The sequence below is a fragment of the Gossypium hirsutum genome, chromosome A01 (assembly GCF_007990345.1).
Source record: "Gossypium hirsutum isolate 1008001.06 chromosome A01, Gossypium_hirsutum_v2.1, whole genome shotgun sequence".
Lineage (NCBI taxonomy): Eukaryota > Viridiplantae > Streptophyta > Magnoliopsida > Malvales > Malvaceae > Gossypium > Gossypium hirsutum.
In genome coordinates, this window is record NC_053424.1 from 107,056,564 (window position 1) to 107,078,261 (window position 21,698).

The following is a 21,698-nucleotide window of genomic DNA, read 5'->3' on the forward strand; positions in this document are numbered from 1 at the left end:
AATACAAGCATGAATCTCATGCTGAAATAGAAAGTTTTGTTCTCATAAGTAATGGTTTAGCTATGAGTTGGAGGCATTTGATAAACAATTCAGCTAAATCATTTTGTGTGTGAACATGAGCTATAGGATGTTCAACTTTTATCCAAATTGACATGCAATAATCATTGAAAACTTGGGATGTAAACTCACTAGCATTAGCAAGATGAATTATTTTAGTTGTATAATCTGAAATTAATCATTTAAACAAGCAATCTCGCAAACGACAGGTTGCAGGTTGATAACGCATATGGTTATTTTGTAGATGTATCTAACAAAATCATATAACATCAAAATTATCCACATGGTGGATGAATAGGCCCATATTCATTTAAAAAATACAAGACATTAAATCTCAACTTTAGCTAGTGAGTTTCTAATAACCAATTTTTATTGAGAACAAACAACAAATGAGAATTCTTTAAATTAAATAATCTTTTGGTTCTTTAATGGATGTCCATATGAATTCTCAATTAATTTTCGCATAATATACGATCCAGGATAGTCTAACTGGTCACGCCAAGTAGTAAACACATTTGTATTAGTAAACTTCTGGTTTACTTTAACATGTGTTTCAATTGTACTAAATTGTAACAAGTTGATAATTTTATTATCATTCCTTTTAATCTGTATCCGCATATAAGTACTATTGTGACATTTACTACTGGAAATGTCTAAATCAATGTGAAGTCTATAATGCCACCAAGTTAATAAATATAATTTCCAAATAATTGTATGCAATATTCGCTTCAGGGAATATGCCAAAGTCTTTAAATGTCTTAATTTTTTTTTTTGCAACTTCAGTTGTATTCAATCATAATGAGCTTTAGATAGAATTATCATATTTTATTGCTCATAAATAGATCTATCACAGTCAAATATTTTACTTCCAACCCCTTAATGGGGATGATGACAAAAGAAAATCATAAAGATTATAAAATAAATATAAATTAATAACTCAATCCTCTATTTTTCATCATTTCAAAATAGATATTTATAACAATAGTGATTCATATGAAATATAATATTTTCCTCATTCACAATCTTAATATAAGATCCATTATAAATATATTTTAAAACCAATGGATTAACCATCACAAGATATTAATATATTAGCTCTTCTAGAGCTTTCGACTAATTTTGTACTATCAAATATTGAAATAATATTTGTTTGTATTAATACCAAATAAGATAAATATTTTCTATCTGTAATGATAGAATTCATTACTACATTTTCATATCTTCCTCAAAGAATATTAACAGAAACAAAATATTTGGGCATACGCCACATATGTGGCCAATAATCTTTTCATATCACAATGATAACATAAGTTATCTTTACCTTTTGAAAAATTATCTTGAGAACTCTCATTGTTCTCTTATTTATTACTATGTTCCCACTTTTAGTGATTCATGAGTATAACTTTTATTTTCTTTATGTTTATATTCACTTCGGGGAATGCAACAAAGCTTGTAAGACGGACTTATAAACATCCCAATAGATTCTTTATTTCATAATTACTATCGCAAACATGCGTAAGATTTCAAATCAAAATCTATCTATGCATGTTGTCATGATTAATCTCTAATTATAAGAAACAATAAATAAAACATAGTAAAATATACCTGAAGATCTTTAACATCATCGTCATCACTAGAAGGTATGAGATAGTTCGAAAATATTCTCGATTTCGTATAGATAATGGTATCAAATCTTTCACCATCCTTAAGAACAAAAAGTAAAATAAGTTAATCAAAATAATGATAACATATAATGAAAGAAGAATGAAAAATAATAATCAAATATGAAACACTAAATAAAAGAAACTTCCTGTAAAAACTTTGCATCTTGCCGTCAAAGAAATTAAAAATCATGGAGGATAAATTTGATCATCGATAAAAGGAACTATCACTTTGAGCAAGATCGTGCTAATAACGTGTTATAAAAAAAATAGAGATGGGGAGAATAAAGAATAAAGAAAATATGAAAGCAACAGATAATGTACTTTGTTGATCAAAATGGGTAATTACAATGCTTCATCAGAGTCTTTATTTATAGGCATAAGAAGTATAAAAGAAGTAGAGATCTAATTCTAATAACTATTAGAATTTAAAGTATATCAAAACTTTATCTTGATCATGATAGACATCTATTTAATAAGATATTCATAACAATAAACACTTAATCCATAAATTTACATAATAACATTTACGTATATTCATAACTCATGAATTTCCAAATTTATGAATAACCACAAATATGGATGCGGAATTCGCTAAAAGTAATATTTTCATGTCGAAACAGTATATAAATAGTAATATATGGAGTAAGATTGATCTCATAGAGATTAAAATATCTAAAATTATCATTCAGTTTAACTAGGTTACACACTTAGGCAGCTGTCGTGGCCACGACATGAGACGATATGTGCAAAAACAAAAAAGGGGGTTTTAACTATGATAAAAGTAGAAACACTAGAAATAATTAAAATTGAAATAATAGTAAAAATAAGCAGAAACATTACTAAATTAAATAAACTGATGTGATGAAATTCTAGCTTTAGGCTTGATTTTTGCTTCGGTTTCGAATTGATCCTTGATAATGAATCTTTTCTTTCAATTGATAAGTCAGTTATAATGATCAAGGACATCTTAGGCTAACCCTTCTGTGTATAAATTAATTGTGGGAACACTTAACAACTAACACTTACTAAATGAACAACCATGAAACACGCATCTACGATTTAACTTTCTAGTAGCCTTGCAAACTAGAAGGGCCCAACTCGAACCAATAGGCTCAAATGCGCAGGTCGTTTAAAATTAATTACTATTTTCCTTACGGATCCAACCAATCACTTAATTGGACATACCAATGTGTTCCTCGATTGATCAAATACGACATATGATCGTATCAGTTCTTTCAACTGTACACCTATCAACACTGAAACAATGAACTCTTTTTGACTTAGCATTAATATAACTTTATGAAATGACAATATAAATTGTCTAAACTAGAGAAACAACAAAGATCGAAATGAAAGTTTTTAAGTGCAATTTTGAATCTCGCAGCTTTCTTTTGGATTGTGACATCTCATTTAAAAATGAAAAATAAATATGTTAATTAGTCAAATTATCATTAATTTATGCATTGCAAATATTGATCCCTTCAGAGTAAAAGCAATATTAGATTGGATTGACATATGTGATATCGGCATTTTGGATTTTTTACAAACATTATCAATTTTTTCAAATTGCTTTTGTTTGTTTATTTATTTATTTATTTTTTTAAAGTTAAGGACTGCCCAAATACTACTCACCTTTATAAACTCACTTTTATGTTTTTTTTATCCAAAATATAATTACTTTTTAAAAGAATCTTTTTCACCTTTACACCACGAATTTGGATATAAAATCTTTTCAAACCGACCGTTGGTAAAGCAGATTTGTAGACGCATGAAGTGGTAAGATAATGTAGACGTGGAATATTGTAGGGGGTTAGCCGGTGGATCCACACGTGTGATTGAAATGACAGCTGAACTATTAAAAATTTTGGAGGAGGAAAACGCCAAATGGTATTTTCGAAATCTGACCAAGCAATCAAAAATATGAAGTTTTGGGCAACCATATATACTTTATAAATAAAAAATATGAAAGTAATATTCCAACAAAATAAATTAAATAAAATTTGTTTAATATGCTTATGTACAAAGTGGTTGCCACTACTTTTTCAATTTTTATGTCATCATTGAATCTTTTTAATTTCCAATTTACATTTTAACAAATTCAAATTTTAAATAAATTTTTAATTTCTAAATAATAATTTTCTTCATATTAGTTTCTTTTTGACAATTTGAAAAAGAATATATTAAATTGGGTTGTAAATATGCTTAGGTGCACCAAAAAGATAATTAAAAAAGGTATATAGATTAGGTTTGGGTCATGCATAAGTGCCAAGAAAATGAAGACTTAAATGGAGAAAACAACATGTGATTTCACTTCATCTCACCATACTTGTATTTATCACGTTTAAGATGTGAGTGGCCTTACCTTAATTACAAAAATAGTAAGATTCAAATCAACATGTTTTACCACCATACCTTTTTTATTTTCTATTTACTATTATAACCTTTAAATAATAAAATAGCTTAATATTAGGATATTTTAAAAAAAATAAAAAAATATATTTGGTAATAATAATAAAGGAGAACCAAATCTGTAATTTACTTCTCTAAATAGCCCGTATAACATGCTAAATATTATAAAAAAACAAATTATTTACTTAATTGTTTAAAATCATTTATCAAAATTGAATAATATTTTAATAAATTTAACATAAAATTTAGAATACCCAACCTCAAATTCACATCACATCATTGGGATGGGTCAAAAAATCACTTTGATAAAAAAATAATTATTTTCAAAATATTTTATCTTAAAAATCCCTATAAATGTAATAAATAAAATGATGAATAATCTTCAACGAACTTGATGATTGCAATTGTCTATAAAAAAGTTGATAAAACCACGTGTATTTGATGAAAATTAAACTGCACCAAATCTCATGTCTATATTAATGTAAGAAACACAAAAAATGAAAATTAATTTCTTGAAATTAAGAAAAACATTTTAATTAAAGATGAATAAATATATGGAAGAGATGATAAGATATATTTTTGACCAAAGCATGATGAGATTGTAATCAAACAGAAATTAAACTAAAATAGGAATTTGACCCAGAATCTACTATAATTTTCAAATTTAATCTTCCTTGCTTTAAGCTAACAATCAAAAAATTACCCCTTTGTAATACTAAAAACTTTTAATTTTTTTTTATCTTTATAAGGAAAATAGAAAAACACGAGTCAAGAGGATAAGCCAGAGCCCAATAGGGGTCCTACTCCTCAACCCGCAATAGCCGGTAAAAGCTTCGCTTCTGTCACTTCATTTCTCCCACAAAACGACCAGAGACCATGGGTTTCGCGCGAAATTTGCCGGTTCTTTAAACGAACTTAATTTTTTTAATTAATTAATTACTTTTATAAACAAAAATGGAGTCCCTATTTTTCCTCTTTTAATTCAGCACTGAAATTCGTTGCCCACTCTTCGCGGGAATTCCTTTTTTTTTTTTTTTACTTTGCCGACACTTTTATCTCAAGGGTTTCTTCACTCATGAACCATTTCCTAAATTTTTTTTAAATAAAAATAAAAAAATTATTTAAAAAATAAAGTAGATTGAATATCTTTGTCATCACCCCAACATTTTTTTTAAATTTTTTATTGCTCAATAATTTATATACACAAAAGTGTATTGAAACTGGTTGTAGCAGGTAGAGGGGGTGATGTTCTTTGGCGGCAATATAATTTTACAAAAAAAAAACCCGTTTTGGATTAAAAAAAAACGTATACGTACAAAATTGGCGCACTGAATTCAATTGTCTTCTTCTGTTTATCTTTTTTCTTAAATTCAAAGATTTTGGTAGATTTGTTTAGTCTATAAACAATCTGGGTTTCTTTTTTTTTTCTTTGAGTTTGGGTTTTCAAATCCAAATATGGTAATGGGGTTTCATTTATGATCACTAAGGGTTAAGTGCCTAGTGTTGTTGGGGTATTTTTAGATTTCTTTTTATGAACTCGAATGAAGATGGTGATGGTGGTTTCTATATGGAAGGACTAAATTGAATATTTCAGAAAGCTGGTAAGGTTCTAGATTTTCAGAAAACATGCCTTCTGATAAGAAGAAAAATGTATTGGTTGGGATTCGATTAGATAGTGAAAGCAGGGATTTGCTTAGTTGGGCTCTTGTAAAAGTTGCTGAACCTGGTGATTGTGTTGTAGCAATTCATGTTACCCGGAATTCAGGTAAGGCATTTTTGATTTCTTGACAGCGAACTTTGATGTTTTGTACCATGGTTTTTTTTGTGTATTCTAATCTGAAATTTCGATGTAGATCATGCTTTGGGACAGAAATTGTTATTAGAGGGTTATTTAGAAGCATATGAAGGCCTGTGTTCTATAAAGAAGGTTGCTTTCATTACCAATAGTTCTGGCATTTATGAATTTTCACTTACCATGAATGAAAAAATTGATATTGATCATTATACATGGCTTGCAGGTTGATCTTAAAGGCCAGATTTATAAAGGAAATTCGATACGAAAGGTTTTAATTCGAGAAGCAATAAACTATGGTGCTGTAGCTCTAGTTGTGGGTATAGACAAGAGGAGTCCTCTTGGGTAAGTCAGCAGTTAACAGACTCAAAATCATTTTGGCTGTTCAAAATTGGTGTGATTCTTTGTCTGATTACTCAAAAAACAGACATCATTTTCAGGGGTTGGACTTCCACGGCTAGATACTGCACGAAGCGGCTGCCAACAACCACCAATGTTGTGGCCATCAACAAGGGAAAAATTGTTTTCGAAAGGTCCAACAAGAATGAACTATCAGGTTTGGTTCTACCTATCCTAGGAATAATAGAGAACTGGTTTCTGTTTTCTACTATGGTCTTTAGAAGTAATAGATGATGTATATGGGATTATGTCAGGTCTTAAAGGTGATCCAAGACTGAGTCTTTGTCTGACCGAAAACCTTGGTATCAAAGAATGCCAATCAGAATATGGTGATTCTGAAGTAGGGTCTGAGATATCCAGTTTTGAAGGGATTCAAAGCTCCAAAGACGGATCAAGAACCAGTAGTGAAGATTCGAAGATTGAAATATTGAGTGTTATTCATGAAGGGAAGAGAATCCCTTCGTGGTCCATTTCTCTTTTTGCAGGAGATAATATGGACTATAAGCCTGGTTGGCCCCTCCTCCTGAGGGCTAGTTCAGCAACACCACAAGCGAAGCATGCCAGGAGCATGTCGGTCGTGAAATGGGTAATGAACTTACCAAGTCGGTCTCTGCATGATCATTCTCCTCGAGGTTCAACAATCAAGGAAATAGAGCTGAATCAACTTGGAGATGACAATGATGGGAATGAGACCAATTCATCAATGCAATATGAGTTGCAAAAATGCTTGGAGGTGCTCCTGAATACAAATTCATCGGATTGCAGATGGTTTTGTTATGGAATTCTAAAAGCTGCAACTGATCAATTCTCCACAGGTTTTCATCCCAAACGTGCCTTGCAACCAGTGATGTATTCGTTATTACTTTATGTGTTTTTCTTTTATATACTTTTCCAAGATTCTGTTTCATAGCAGAGAACTTGATTGGGAAAGGAGGGAGCAACCGTGTCTATAAAGGGATCCTTCCGGATAACAAAGCAGTGGCTGTGAAGATTCTGGAGTCATCAAAAGAGGCATGCAAGGATTTCGCAAATGAAATCGAAATAATCTCCTCACTGAAGCATAAACACATCATGCCTCTAATAGGTATCTGCATTAAAGATCATGATCTTATATCCGTCTATGATTTCTCATCCAAGGGAAGCTTAGAAGAAATTCTGCATGGTACAACACTACAGCTTTGACAAGATCTGTGTTTTTTTCCGTAAAAGTTGTCGTAAACCACTGATCCATGCTAACATATATTGTAGGGAAGAACAAAGGAAAACATGCCTTGCCATGGGAGCTCAGATATAACGTTGCTGTCGGGATTGCTGAAGGCCTAGATTACCTACATAATGAGCTTTCTCGACCTGTTATTCATAGGGATATCAAGTCTTCAAATATTCTTCTTTCAGATGGGTTCGAACCAAAGGTAACCCTGATGATACGTTATTCGAAAACGAAACATATCATGAATCAATCACATGATCATCATTTCTTTCGATGTGACAGTTATCTGACTTTGGGTTAGCAATATGGGGACCAACTGATTCGTCATTTCTGATTCAAGCTGATGTTGTTGGAACATTTGGGTATTTAGCTCCTGAATATTTTATGTATGGTAAACTTAGCGACAAGATTGACGTCTACGCTTTCGGTGTTGTTCTACTCGAGTTGCTATCAGGAAAAAGACCGATAAGCTTTGAGAATCTAAAAGGCCAGCAAAGCTTGGTCATGTGGGTAAGTGTCTTCTCCGAAACAAAGAGTTCCTTTCACTTTGTACATCAACTATCAAACATACCATTAAGTACTTCAAAATTTGCAGGCAAAGCCTATAATAGAGAGTGGAGATGTGAAAGGTATATTGGACCCCAATTTGAATGGGAATATCAATGAGACTCAAATGCATAGGATGATTCGAGCTGCGACACTTTGCATCACACGTTCAGGTCGACTTCGGCCAAAGATGAGACAGGTAATGAAGCCTTTGCATCTACGTTATCAAATAACATTTACAAGTTGCATTGATCCTTAATAAATTTGTGTAGATACTAGAGCTGTTAAGAGGGGAAAAAGAAGTAGAAAAATGGGGAGAGACACCAAATGAGGAAATGGAAAGCCAAGAACAGCATGATGATGAAGTTTATCCAAATTCAAGGCCAGAGTTACATTTAAGTGTGGCAATGCTTGATGTTGATGATGATTGTACATCATTTAGTAGCATGGAGCAAAGCAGTAACTTTTCTACTGATGAATATTTAAAAGAAAGATGGAGCAGATCATCAAGCTTCAATTAGATTCTCTTTTTTTTGTTTGTTTGTATGGTTGGCATCTTTTGAAGTTGTTTAAAATCAAAGTTTGCCTCAAAAACCCAAATTTAGGATTTGTTTGTAATGTAAAGTGAAGAGAGAAGAAAGAAAAAAGAAAATAGCAGCAGCACCCTGTGTTTTTAGAGGTGTAATTTGGAGATGTTGATTCTTGTCAAAATAATGATATTGATTGAACCTGTTTAAAGTTGTCAAAAGGTTTTAGGATACTCTTTATGCAAAAATGGGACCCAATTATATTTTTATGCTTTATTGGAATATATTCCTAGTAATTTAAATTAGAATAAAATCTAGATTTTATAGAATTAAATATTAAATTTTTAAAAAAAATAAATATTAATATTTAAATTAATGTAACAAAATATTTGTAATTTGGGCCCAATAACTTAATGTTGATTCTAGTTAGGGCAAAACCCAATTCTTTTTCATGATCTTGACCCATAATTATCGAAAAAAGAATTTTCTTTAGTTCATAAACAACAACAATACACCATAGCATCTGAAAAGACTGCAGCTTTAAAAAAATTATTTTACAGTGAAGTAGCTTAAGTACCTATAAATTGAAATCCTTTGCAACTAAAGCGGTTCTCTACCCTTTTTTTTTTGTCTACTTTGTTTCCGGTACGTCCATTTTAAGAATCTTCAAAATGCCATAAATGATGATGAATTTGCCATTTTTAATGACCTTATATTAAAAGTAGAGAATTTAACTTTCACTCTCTTGTAGAATCTTATATGATAACAATGTTCTTTTCCTGATTCTTTGTTCTTTTGGTTTCCTGTTGAACCTTAAATTATCTCGACTCGTTCAATTTGCTGCGGTTTTCTTTTTCCCGAGTAAGACTTTTCTTCTTTTGTTGTTGGTGATAATTGTTTGCAATTTTCTTTTTACATTCTGCAATTATTGCTTCGGGAAAAAAATGTTTTGGGTTGTTACTGAATTGCTAATTGGGTGTACATATAATCTTAATTTGCTTCTTAGCTAATTGAGCACGATTTATTATCTCGGTCAGGTTCAAAATCGTGAATTGATCTCTCCTTCACTAGATTTAAGTGTTTCCCCTTGGATTCTCGGGGGGATTTCAATGGACGACGGGGAGCTTGATTTTTCGAACCAAGAAGTGTTTTCTGGCAATAACATGGGTGACATTCCTAGCAGTTGTTCAATGGACAGTTTTTTCGATGAATTACTCAATGATTCTCATGCATGTACTCATACACATACTTGCAACCCACCTGGACCTGATAACTCTCACACACACACCTGTTTTCATTTTCATACCAAGATTGTGCCTGCCTCAAGTGAAGATAAGGCTGCTATTGATGACACCGCTGTGTCTGGGGAGAATAAATCGAAGAAACGTCCGTTAGGTAATCGAGAAGCTGTCAGGAAGTATAGGGAGAAGGTTAAGGCACGAGCTGCCTCTTTGGAGGACGAGGTTGTGAGGCTGAGGGCATTGAACCAACAGCTGGTGAAAAGATTACAGGGTCAGGCTGCATTGGAGGCTGAGGTTGCAAGGCTAAAGTGTTTGCTTGTAGATATTAGAGGAAGAATCGAAGGGGAAATTGGACCGTTTCCTTATCAGAAACCAGCAACTAATGTTAACATGATGAATGTGCCTGGTGCTTATGTGATGAATCCCTGCAATGTGCAATGCAATGATCAGATGTATTGCCTTCATCCTGGAGTCGAAGATAAAACAGGAGAAGCTGCAGCACTGAATGGACAAGGATTTAATGGTTGTGACTTTGACAATATTCAGTGCTTGGCGAATCAGAACTCTACAGGTGGGATTGGAAGTGCAGGGTCGAATGGCAATTATTCTGGCACAAAAAGGAGGAAAGGTAAAAGTTTAGGAGTCTTTCTTTTGATTTTTTTGCATAATTTATGTTGATATAGGAATGTTAATCTCTAATTTGATTTATCTATTATGACTAGTATGTTGGCTTGAGTGTAGTTATTTACTTCACTAGTTTCTGGCTTGGAACTCTACAAGGTGTAGTTATGTGCTTCTTTTACCTTGTTAGGACTGCTAATAACTACTTTTTTCTCGTGTGTGTGTGTGTCTATTATGAAGTTATTCCATTTACTGCTTTGCTGCTACAACAATAAGGGCTCTTGATTGTTCTAAGTATACCAACCATTTGTAATTCTAGTTAGTAATCCATATTAACTGTCGGAGTTTACGATGATTAGTAGAAGAGTGACAGAGGATTTACGTGAAAAATAAGGACCAACATGAGTGGGGCAACATTATTTGAATATTTAGGTGCTGTTTTATAATCACATGAATTGTTAGAAAGTTAGAAAGTGTTGGTGACTTAGCTATGTTTAAAGTACTGAACATTTCCAAGTCCTTATGGTGTATGAACCATGCTTAGAGAGAGCCCTTTACACTGATGCTGGAACTTGTTCTTGCAATTTTCTGAATATTATGAGCTATTTCTGACTGCTTTGAACTGAATATAGCTGTATAATGCGTAAACTCTGCTTTTGAATGTGTTGTGGCTGTGGTACTGATTTTTATGTTCATGCAAGGTGTTCATTCAGCTACAGCAGGCTGAAAACTGTATGGAAGAGGGGTACATGTTTGTGTTCCAACAAGCAATTTTCTTGGGATGCGTCGCCTCTTCCTCCAGGTTGCATTGCTTTTTTTTATTTTTTTTATTTCCCATCTTTTGTTCTTTTTAGGTTATTAGGATCTTCTTAGTTTATGCCAACATGCTTGGGAAGCCAAAACTTTTGGATTTATAATATGTAGCTTTTATGAGTAGCGGTTTGTTACCAAGTATAATGCCATATCCCATCTTCTTGCCCACAATGTATGATAATCATCAGTAATGTACTGTCACTGATGCTAAGCTTTGCAGACTTCATCACAAATATATAAGTAATTGTGTGTAGTAGTGTTTTTCTTTCTTCATAAGTTCTAGTTCTTTCTAAGGTATATGAACTCTCTTATTGCTGAATGACAGAATTAGGGAAGATGGAATAACTTTGATGTTTTGGATAGTGTGAGCCCTTACCAGGTGAGTTACAAAGTTTCACTCCTTGCACTCATAGGTTGTGGTTCACATTGGAAGCTACAAATTAGCTAGCTATGCTTTCAGCCATTCCTATTCTGGTTTTGCATGGCATCGACAAAAGCACATGAAGTTTGCTTTTGCCATACCTATTGTTTAGGAAGGCCAGAGATGCAAAGTGGCCGTCATTTAACCGAGATTTCTATCATCAGATGTCTGATGAAAACTCGAAAGTTGTATAAGACAGGGTCGATAAACATTTCTATGATACTCTTAAACTGATAATTAAACCCTGAGTTTAACTGATTGCCTGCAATTGAAACAAAAAAGGAAAGGGAAATGTGGGTATATATGATAATTTCAGAACATATGATGGCGTGAAAAAAGTAAATAGCTAATGCTTACTAATAGGAAGAAAAATGATATGAATGTGTGACCTTTTTATCTTAATGCTGGTTTTCATCATTATCAAAGATTGTTATAGAAATATGGATGTCATTATCTTTGTAAAAACATTATTGTTTATCATGATTAAAAAACCAGTTACGGTGTGAATGCTATAAGGACTGTTGACCCCTTGCGTGTGTGTGCGCGTGTGTGTGTGCATGTTTCTGGCAAGTTGGTGGATGGATGAAGTTTGGAAAGACAGGATAAGGTAATGCAATCAGTTACAAGTTTACTTAATTTTGAAGAATGTGAAATGAAATGTGATTTTGACAATTTTTAGTGTTCTTAATTGTACTAGTAAAAATAATACATTTTCAAAACTAAATTGCAATTCATGTATGATTTGGATTGTTTTTGTTCATTTTGGAAAATATTTTATTCTGTTAAATAAATTGACTAGCTTATTTTTTTTTTTAAAATGATGTGATTATATATATATATATATATCTTGGCATCTTTTGTAGAATATTATATTTTTTCCTTTTCATTTATTTTTCTTAAAATATGCAAAAAGTTTGTCTAACTACACAAAAAAAAAAAACTCAACGTGTATATGTTAAGTCTTTACAAAGATATATAAGACATGCTAATTCATTTGACAAAATTAACCTAAAAGTAGGGCTTTTTTTACGTTAATATTATAAAAAAATTAACACTAAAATGGTATATCAATATAATTATATATGAAAATGATATGTTTAGGGGTGGTGTCTTTTTCATAAGCGGCATTACCATTTTTTTTAATAAATTTTATTTTTTATTAAAAAATATTATTTTATTAGTAATGTCATGTACATGGGTGACATCACTTGTAGAAATTATTCTAGTACAGGACTCGTGTACAAATATAAAAATGGTATAAAAGGAGTGGTACCTATCTGGTAGGCGGAACTGTTGACCCCTATCTGGTAGGCAGCACCAGTGGTCCAATTTTAAGGCTATTTGGTGGTCCTGGTGAAGATGAGATAAGAATGAGGGTTTTAAAAAATAGCAGAAGAGAAGGAAAAAGAGAGGGAGAAGAAAGAAAGAAAGAAAGAAATAAAGAAAGGAGAAGAAAAAAGAATGACAAGGTGTTTTTATTTTATTTTTTAAATAGAATGGATTATGATGAGGATAAATTATTTTGTTAGTATTGTGTAGTTTGTTTATTGTTATTTTTATGTTGTTTTTAATTTATTTTAAAGTTATTGTGTTAGTTACTATTATAAATTATTTGTTTAGTTTAATGTTTATTGTGATTTGTTAGGTTATGAATGTAATATATAATTTTTTTTAAAATTTATATGAGAGTTATTTTGTTAGTAACTATTATAAATTAATTATTAGTTAGTGATGACATTAGAGGAAAATAGATAAAAATTGAAAATCGAGAAAAAATTATTTTCTGTTATAGATATTGGTAGAAATGACAATAAATTTGATATTGTTTGATGAGATAACAACTTCAGCACAAAGAGAATAAGTTGATAAGATGATGAGAGAATTGCAAGATTACAAAATGAAACCAGAAGAAGACATCGTTCGATACTTTATTACTGTAAATCAAAAGATGTAAGAAGTGTTATGGAAGAGCCATGAACTGATTAAAAAGAATAAAGTGCAATACTTGTCCCTTAGAGGGACATTAATAGAACGGGAGCATTAAATCATTTCAGACTAACTTTGGAAGACATTGGTACCACAAACCTATTGGAATATAGTTATATACTTCGTGAAGTTTATAATCTCTTATGGAGCAAGGAAAATAGCCAAACAAAATGTAGGTTCGCGAAAGTTGACTAGGAAGCAAAATGTATTTGACATGCCATGGATAGATAAATTAGTTGTTAGGAAATTACCAAGAGAATTCATAAATTCAATACCCGTTATAAAGATTAAAGAGGAAGAAGATCCTAAGGAATTCCCAAATTGGATTGTAGAAGATGAATTTGAAGAGAATTCAAACTTTAATATAGAGAATTTCCTAGATGAAGATATAGAATCGAAGATGGAAGAAAACATAGAAATGAGTTTAAGTGGTTAAATGTAATGATAAATATTAAAGAGTAGAGAATGTGAAAAAAAATTAGTAAATATGGCTGTACATGTACGAAATGAGAACTGAAAATGTTTGAGCTTATGAATGAAAAATTTTGTATATTGTTCTAATTTTGGTCTCTTTTTATTCATTAAATTTTTTATATAAGTATTTTTTTTGTTGTTCAAAATTGTTTTGAGAAATTTTATTTATTTTTTAACCGATTTAGTATTGAAGATAGATAATCAGTTTTTCGTATACATTTATTTCGATGGAGTAATTTTGACAACAACCGTGAGATGTATATTTGAATGTCACCAACAAATAGCAAAGATATTTAATAGAAATGTCTCATTTAATGATATAAAGGAAATGATTAGTGCAAAAATTGTTAGACATTGTCGAAGAAGGATCTCGAAACTTTTCTACGAGTTTTTAGTTTCGACAGATCTCATAAAATTCACCGAAATAGAACTTGTAGACGATAAAGACGTGGAGACAATAATCGTTCTTTATTGTGGGAATCAGAGTAACCAAAATACACCGATTCAGTTATTTGCTAAGTTAGCTGGTGTGGAGCTAATTGAAGATCTCACTCTATTAGGTGAAGAACATGGAGTTCAAGAGCCATGTATGGTGGTTTCGATATCGTACGTTGATAGTCAATCGACTATATACGGTATCGACATCGATCTTAATGTTGTATCCGCGACTGATGTGGTTGGTGATGATGTATACAATGTAATGATCCTTCTTATCACGAGGTCGATAGTGATAGTGATCCCGATGTGGACGAGGTCCCGAATGATATTGACGACGAATGCGTGAATGACAATAGAAACATTAACACGCTTTCAGTCGGGAACCAGATTCGTCGTATTGTGATACACAATAATTCTGGGGCACACATGTTGCGGATAGACCTTGATGCGGTGCACATAGCTGAGTTCTCCGAGTACTCTAAAATACTACCTACTCACTGGCTGGCTGTAGATTTCGATCCTGAGAAGTTGTTTATGGGCTAAAGATTCGAAAGTAAGGAAAAATGCGTATTTTCCATTAAGTGGTGTAGCATGAATATATCAGTGGACTAAAAAGTCGTCGTGTCTAAATTGACATTATATATTGGGGAATGTTGGAGGTTGGCGGAAGACTGCAATTGGCGGGCACAAGCCGTATTTAACTAGATATAACACCCCTTACCCATGTCTGACATTGGGACAGGGTACGAAGAATTACTGAACTTAAACATAACCAATCATACAAAACCGAGCCATAAATTTCGTCCAATTTAAAACCATTCATGCTGTAACACCCCACACCCGTGCCCTACACCGGGACGGAATACGAGGCATTACTAAACTTAAACACAAGCATTTCTAACGTTTTCAAATCATCAAGGCTTGATCAAATTTAAAACTTTTTCAAACTTTGTTTATACTCCTTAATATGGGCTTACGAAGCCCCAAACATTCATTCGAAACTATTAGGGACCAACTCCGATCCTTTAGCTAACATTAGAAAAATAACTCATGAAACAGGACACGCACCCGTGTGGAAGGGCAACACGCCCTTGTGGTCATTATAACATGGACGTGCTAATGTCCCGTGTGACACACATGGCCTAAGCATCTAGGGATACGCCCGTGTCCCATACCCTGTGAATTAAATTCTAAATTAGAACCTACAAGAGTTTTCACACGGCCTGACACACGCTTGTGTCTATTTCCCGTGTCCCTCACACGGCCATGACACGCTTGTGTCATAGCCCGTGTCTAAAAACTTTGACATTCTGTTTTTGACGTCAGCAACCCTTAAGGGTCACACGGCCAAGGTACACGCCCGTGTGCTAGGCCGTGCCCTTCACATGGCTGAGACACACAGCCGTGTCTCTGCCCGTGTGTTTACTACCATGCATATTGACTTGTAAAATTTATGTGCAGGGGACACACGGCCATGTAACATGCCCATGGGATTGACCGTGTGTCACACACGGCCTAGATACATGCCCGTGTATCTACCCGTGTGGACAATATAAGGCTATTTACCATGCCTTATGCCACCCTGAAACAAAATTTAATACCAACAAACATATCAAAGTCTAACTTAATATGGTTTCTCAACCAACAACCATAGCTAAGGCCTATATACATTTCATATATTCAACCATACCAATAATTTCACATTCATGAAAGACTATCATATATTCATATAATAACTTTCAAAATTAGTCATTTTCATGGCCTTATACAAAATGAGTCAAATACTAAAACAAGCTAACATGTTTGACCTCAAAACAATGTGACACCAAAATAAAATAAAAAGTTCCTATACATGCCATAGTCAAAATGATAAAACTAGCTATACTAAGTGCTTCAAGGATAGTGCGGCTGGCTTCCCCAACGTAGGCGATGATTTACAAGTTACTTTGGCTGCACTATAAGAAAATGGAAAGGAAAGAGGGTAAGCATGGGAGCTTAGTAAGTACATATATGCAAATAAGTGAAAAAAACATTCATCAAACAATGGCTTATCATACTTAAATGATATTCCATTTTAAGCTCACTATCTTACTCTTCACTTTTTTTATGCATACTTACTACATCTCATCACACACTAAGGTCTTGTTAATGGGTTTAGTATATATACTTGTAATCATCCGTAAAATATCTCAATTTCATTCTCTTTAATAGCATACCTCATTGAAATTCTCCCCAACTCGTTCTTCAAATTACCCGTTGAACACTCGAAATACTAATGGATACACAGAAATTTTACACTTAAGTGTCATATGAGTAGTCAGAGCTACCTCGTATTTTGTAATGCTCGCATTTTAAGTCACTCACGGGCCTTTTTGCCATGTCAGTACCCGGACCCCATAACTCTATCATGTAATACCCGCTCATTGAGCTACTCACGGGTCTGTACTCAAGGTCAGTACTTGGACCCACATTACATATAACATTTATCTCATGAATTCAGACATAGTTCAGACCATATAGTTCCTTATGACATATCTTTTGTATCTTATACTATTTTTGAAGTTCAACGGAATTTCATATTTAACCTGATGTCGCCGTACTTATTCGTTATGTAGATTACCTTTATATCACAATGTTTATGCTTCTATGGTAACAAGTAAGATTATAATACATGATAACGATAAAATGTTTAAAAATAAGCTACAATGACACATTATTTACATATGTACTTACCTCGGCACAAAATGATGGGAACGAGCCTAATCCTTATAAACTTTGTTCTTCCTTCGATCAAGACTCGAATCACGTTTCTCTTGATCTAAAACATTGAAATTTAGCTTATTAAATACAAAAATCATTCAATACAACTTGAGACTCATACTTTGATAAATGACCGTTTTGCCCTTAAACTTTGCAAAAATTACGATTTTACCTCTAGGCCCGAAAGTCAATTTTTATCTAATTTCCTTATTATACAAGTCTAACCAAATTCATTTTATAGCTATAGTATCTCAAAATTCTTATTATTTCACACATTTATCACCTATTTCATAGCTTATGCAAAATGGTCCTTAATTAGGGTTTCTATGAAAACTACTTCACAAAAGTTGTTTATTTCACAACCATGATTTATTTTCTTCTATAAAATTTTAGAAAACAACATGAATACTCTCATGGAAAAAACCTATACTTTTAACCATCTTGCAATATAGTCCCCTCATTAGCTAACTCCTGCTACAATGATCCTAAAAAGGCAAAAATCATCAATAAAAACCATCTAAATCACTTACTTGAAAGGATGAGAAGTTGCTGAAATTTTAAGCTTCTAAAACCCCTAGAATGGATGAAAATTTCGGTGGAGAGGTGAGGAAGATGATAGCCCTTTTTCTTTTGTTTTATTTTAATCAATTAAGTCACCAAACCTAACTTTGACATTTTGACCAATCTTGTCCCCGATGGTCGGCCACCTCTATTTAAAAGAGTCTAATTTCCCTTTAAAGGCCTTAAATTTTGGTTCTCTAGCTATTTAACACATTTGGGTAGTAAAACAAAACATTTGCCCTTTATGCGATTTAGTCATTTTTCGCAATTAAGCATGAAATTGTTAAAATTAGTTCACCAAAATTTTCATGTACTTAATTAATCATGCTATGACACTAAAATAATAATAGAAATAATTTCTTGACCTCAAATTTGTGGTCTCGAAACTACTGTTCCGACTAAACCCAAAATCGAGCTATTGCACTAGAAGTCGCAGATGTGGGAAATACGAAAATTTGTTGGGCATCACACATGCACTTCAACACGTATAACATAAGGCCATCGAAAAGTTGATTCCAAAACTATCTGTACGTGCATCATACTAATGGTGAAGGACATGCCGACCATTAAAGTGTTAGTGCTGATTGTTGAAATACAGGCACGATTCCAGTATCGAGCATCATACCTGAAGGCATGGATAGCTAAACAGATGGAAATGGAGAAATAGTACGGAGATTTCAATGCGTCGTACAATGGGGTACACGGATGGATAACTACTATGCAGGAGTACTTACCGGAAACTGTCATTGAGTTGCAGACACAACCTTATTATAACTCAGATGACCAACTACAACTGGGAAAAAGAATTTTCCAACGGATGTTCTGGACATTTGATCCATGCATGCGCGCATTTCCCCACTGCAAGCCATTTGTGCAAGTAGATGGGACTTTGCTATGCGACAAATACACACAGATCCTACTTCTTACGGTTGCTCAAGAATGGAACAAAAACGTGCTCCCGATATCGTTTGCCATCGTAGATAATGAGAACATAGAGTCACGAGAATTATTCCTTACGAGCCTGCGGAGGTATGTTATTAGTAACAATGATATTTGCATTAGCTCCGATTGAGGGAAATGATTAATTAAAGCCATTAGACGTTCCGGTGTGCCATGGAGATCTGTTACTACATCTGGCACGTCACAACTAACTTCTATTGAGATTATAAGAATGCAGACTAGCGGAGACAAGTTGTGAGTAAAGGATAACCTTATCTTTTTAATATATAATCTAATGTTTTAGGGTGAGACTGTAACTTATATTTTCTTAATACATACACACTGTACGAGCTAGAGCCACACATTTTTCTGGCAAAGGATGACTCGATTTGAGAGTGACATGGAGGGTCAAACGAACACACACTTTTCTGACAATGGTTGGATATAATAAAGCCGTGAAAATGGGTTCAAAGTTTCGATGAGGGTTTTTGCGATGGTCATATGACCACTAACTTGGCAGAGGGGGTTAACTCCATGTTGATGAAAACACGAAATATTCCAATTTCATCTATCTTCTCGACTACGTTCTACAAGTTGGCTACCTTGATGCCAAGAATAGGGCAGTAAACCGTGTTTATCAAAGATGTTAGGGATGCAATGGTTGCAAATCGTCCGATGGCGAGGTCGATGAATGTAGAAGTATATTCATGATGTAATGAAATGTTTCAAGTTATAGAGACCATCAGTTGTTGACCTAGTATACCACCTAGGTCCTACAGAGTTGATCTCTGAAACAGACGGTGCAATTGTAGGAGGTGCTAGACACTTCATTATCCCTATGCACATTTCATGGTAGCTTGTGCTAAAGTCTCCCTCAATGTTGAATAATTTATCAATAAGGTGTACACCCTCGAGTGCACGTTGCGTGTCTGGGAGACGAGTTACCCGTCCTGCCTGACCTGTCTACATAGGAGTTGCCTTAGACGACTTTCGATCTTATCCCAGAAAAAAGGTTGCGTGGGAATCCAAAAGGTCATCCGAAATCATCCAAACTCCATAATGAAATAGACATTAGGGAGAAATCTGACAATAAGTTGTGTGGCCTATACAGATTAGTTGGTCATAATTAGAATAAATGCCCACACCAAAACTACCATATTGGATAATCATCGCGATCAGGTAGTAATTGAGATGTTCGGAGTAAATGCCCGCATTAATTACATCCACCACATGTAAAGAGGATTGAATCTAAAATCTGTCTAAAATTTATTACAATTAATCTAATTTGAATTACAAAGTTAGTTTAAAGTTTGTTGCGTTTATATTTTTCTAGAATTAAATAAGCCCTTCAACTCACTATATTGTGTTTAAATAAGCCCTTAACCTATTTTTGTAGTTGAATAAGCCTCTAACTTATGATTTTTACTTATAAAATCCCTTTATTTTAATATTAAAGTAAATATATTTTACCTAAATTAAAGTTATTTAAAAAAATATAAATTAATTCGCATTATATGTTGATTTAAATTTGATGAGAATAGTTTATTAAATAAAAAAATAAAATTTTTAAATTATGTGAATTTGTATCATTTAGGTAAAAAAAGTCATTAAATAAATACAAACTTGACTATTTAAATTGCAAAAATCCCTAAAATTGATAGTTTGATGGTGTGATCTTAGGGGAATATTTTTGTGGAGATCGACATTCACGTTACGGGTGATTGCGGTGATCAACGTTCTCTTCACCCGTACGTGGAGGTGTGCGAAACATAAATGAAAAATCATATGCCTCAAACGCCATCTAATGAACTTGAGCCGGAAGAAGTAAAGTACTGCGGTAGATACGGACTGGGAGGAGTGGAGTACTGAGGTGGATACGAGCCGGGAAGAGTGGAGTACTATGATGGTAGTGGGCTGAAGATATCAAACTCTGAATGATATCCATGGCCTGACGAGCCCTAGAAATAGCCATCGCCCCTCAAGTTTGGATGATAAAAACTATCTCTAGAGTGTAGGTCCGACTCTGACTCGGGTGCAAGAGGCGGATGTGGAAGAGGGTGAAAGGGTTGCCCAAGTCGTGTCATGTGTAGGGGAACTACTATCGACTACCCACCAAACAAAAATAGTTTTCCCATCTCAAAGTACCATCTGTTGTACTCTAACAAGGGCTATAGATCTAAAGCATGATCCATCTGAGGTACCTGCCCCAACTGATTGTTCCACATTGCAATATATTCTTCATGCACTTCTGCCCAATCATTTTCATGTTTCCCTCTTGTTAATCCTGTGGATGTCCCCCAACTGTACTGGTAATGTCGAGATATAGTGTATGCAACCTAACTACCGGAGTACTCGATCACCATGATACTACTCCACTGTCTGGAAATTGATAATGAGTGTGTTAATGCACCATAGGTTTGAGTGAACGTGGGCAGACGAGGGAATAACCACTATAATTTCTGGGATAGAATACGAGATCCAAATGAATTGCACAGTTAATAACATGGTTATATTAACGCGGGTCGAGTGAGATGAAATAATAAAATGTCATGAATATTGGAAAAACTAACCTCCTCTCCAGCATGGTTCTCAATTATGAGACGATATATCAGAATCGTGTATGACCTCTCGATACTCAGATTAGTGCTCTACCTACGAAAACAATTTTTTAGAATAAAAAAAATTCAACTAATTGATATAATGAGTAAAAGTTCATCACCTATTCACGAGTGAAAATACATATGATTAGTGACTAATTGATCCAAGAATGACATCCAATAAAGCGCCCAAGACTGCAACAATATAAGGCATCCGCCTATGTTTACCGCAAAAGGATTTGT

General features: G+C 33.5%; 2 protein-coding genes across 10 annotated transcripts; both read left to right on the forward strand.

Annotated features, from left to right (window-relative positions):
• The first annotated feature begins 5,151 nt into the window (after positions 1-5,151).
• LOC107916763 (pto-interacting protein 1) lies at positions 5,152-8,825 on the forward strand. Of its 3 annotated transcripts, none has more exons than XM_016846131.2 (10): positions 5,152-5,895; positions 5,984-6,057; positions 6,149-6,267; positions 6,363-6,478; positions 6,576-7,136; positions 7,232-7,483; positions 7,570-7,733; positions 7,814-8,041; positions 8,127-8,276; positions 8,350-8,825. In XM_016846131.2, exons 1-10 carry the CDS (start codon positions 5,757-5,759, stop codon positions 8,596-8,598), a joined length of 2,052 nt encoding a protein of 683 aa, XP_016701620.1. In that variant the 5' UTR covers positions 5,152-5,756; the 3' UTR covers positions 8,599-8,825. The 3 variants fall into 3 exon arrangements, with proteins under 3 accessions (XP_016701620.1, XP_016701621.1, XP_040968352.1); XM_016846132.2 differs by having other exon boundaries at positions 7,235-7,483; XM_041112418.1 differs by lacking the exon at positions 5,152-5,895 and having other exon boundaries at positions 6,041-6,057; positions 6,350-6,478.
• A 212-nt stretch (positions 8,826-9,037) lies between these two features.
• Positions 9,038-12,020, forward strand: LOC107916786 (basic leucine zipper 19). 7 transcript variants are annotated; one of them, XR_005926670.1, is made up of 4 exons: positions 9,109-9,249; positions 9,642-10,473; positions 11,168-11,268; positions 11,605-12,020. XR_005926670.1 is itself a non-coding variant. In XM_016846157.2 (3 exons), exons 2-3 carry the CDS (start codon positions 9,714-9,716, stop codon positions 11,191-11,193), a joined length of 786 nt encoding a protein of 261 aa, XP_016701646.1. In that variant the 5' UTR covers positions 9,038-9,465; positions 9,642-9,713; the 3' UTR covers positions 11,194-11,532. The 7 variants fall into 7 exon arrangements, 4 of the variants coding, with proteins under 4 accessions (XP_016701646.1, XP_016701647.1, XP_040968372.1 ...); XR_001689602.2 differs by having other exon boundaries at positions 9,135-9,465; XR_001689603.2 differs by having other exon boundaries at positions 9,135-9,465; positions 11,180-11,268.
• The last annotated feature ends 9,678 nt before the right edge of the window (positions 12,021-21,698 follow it).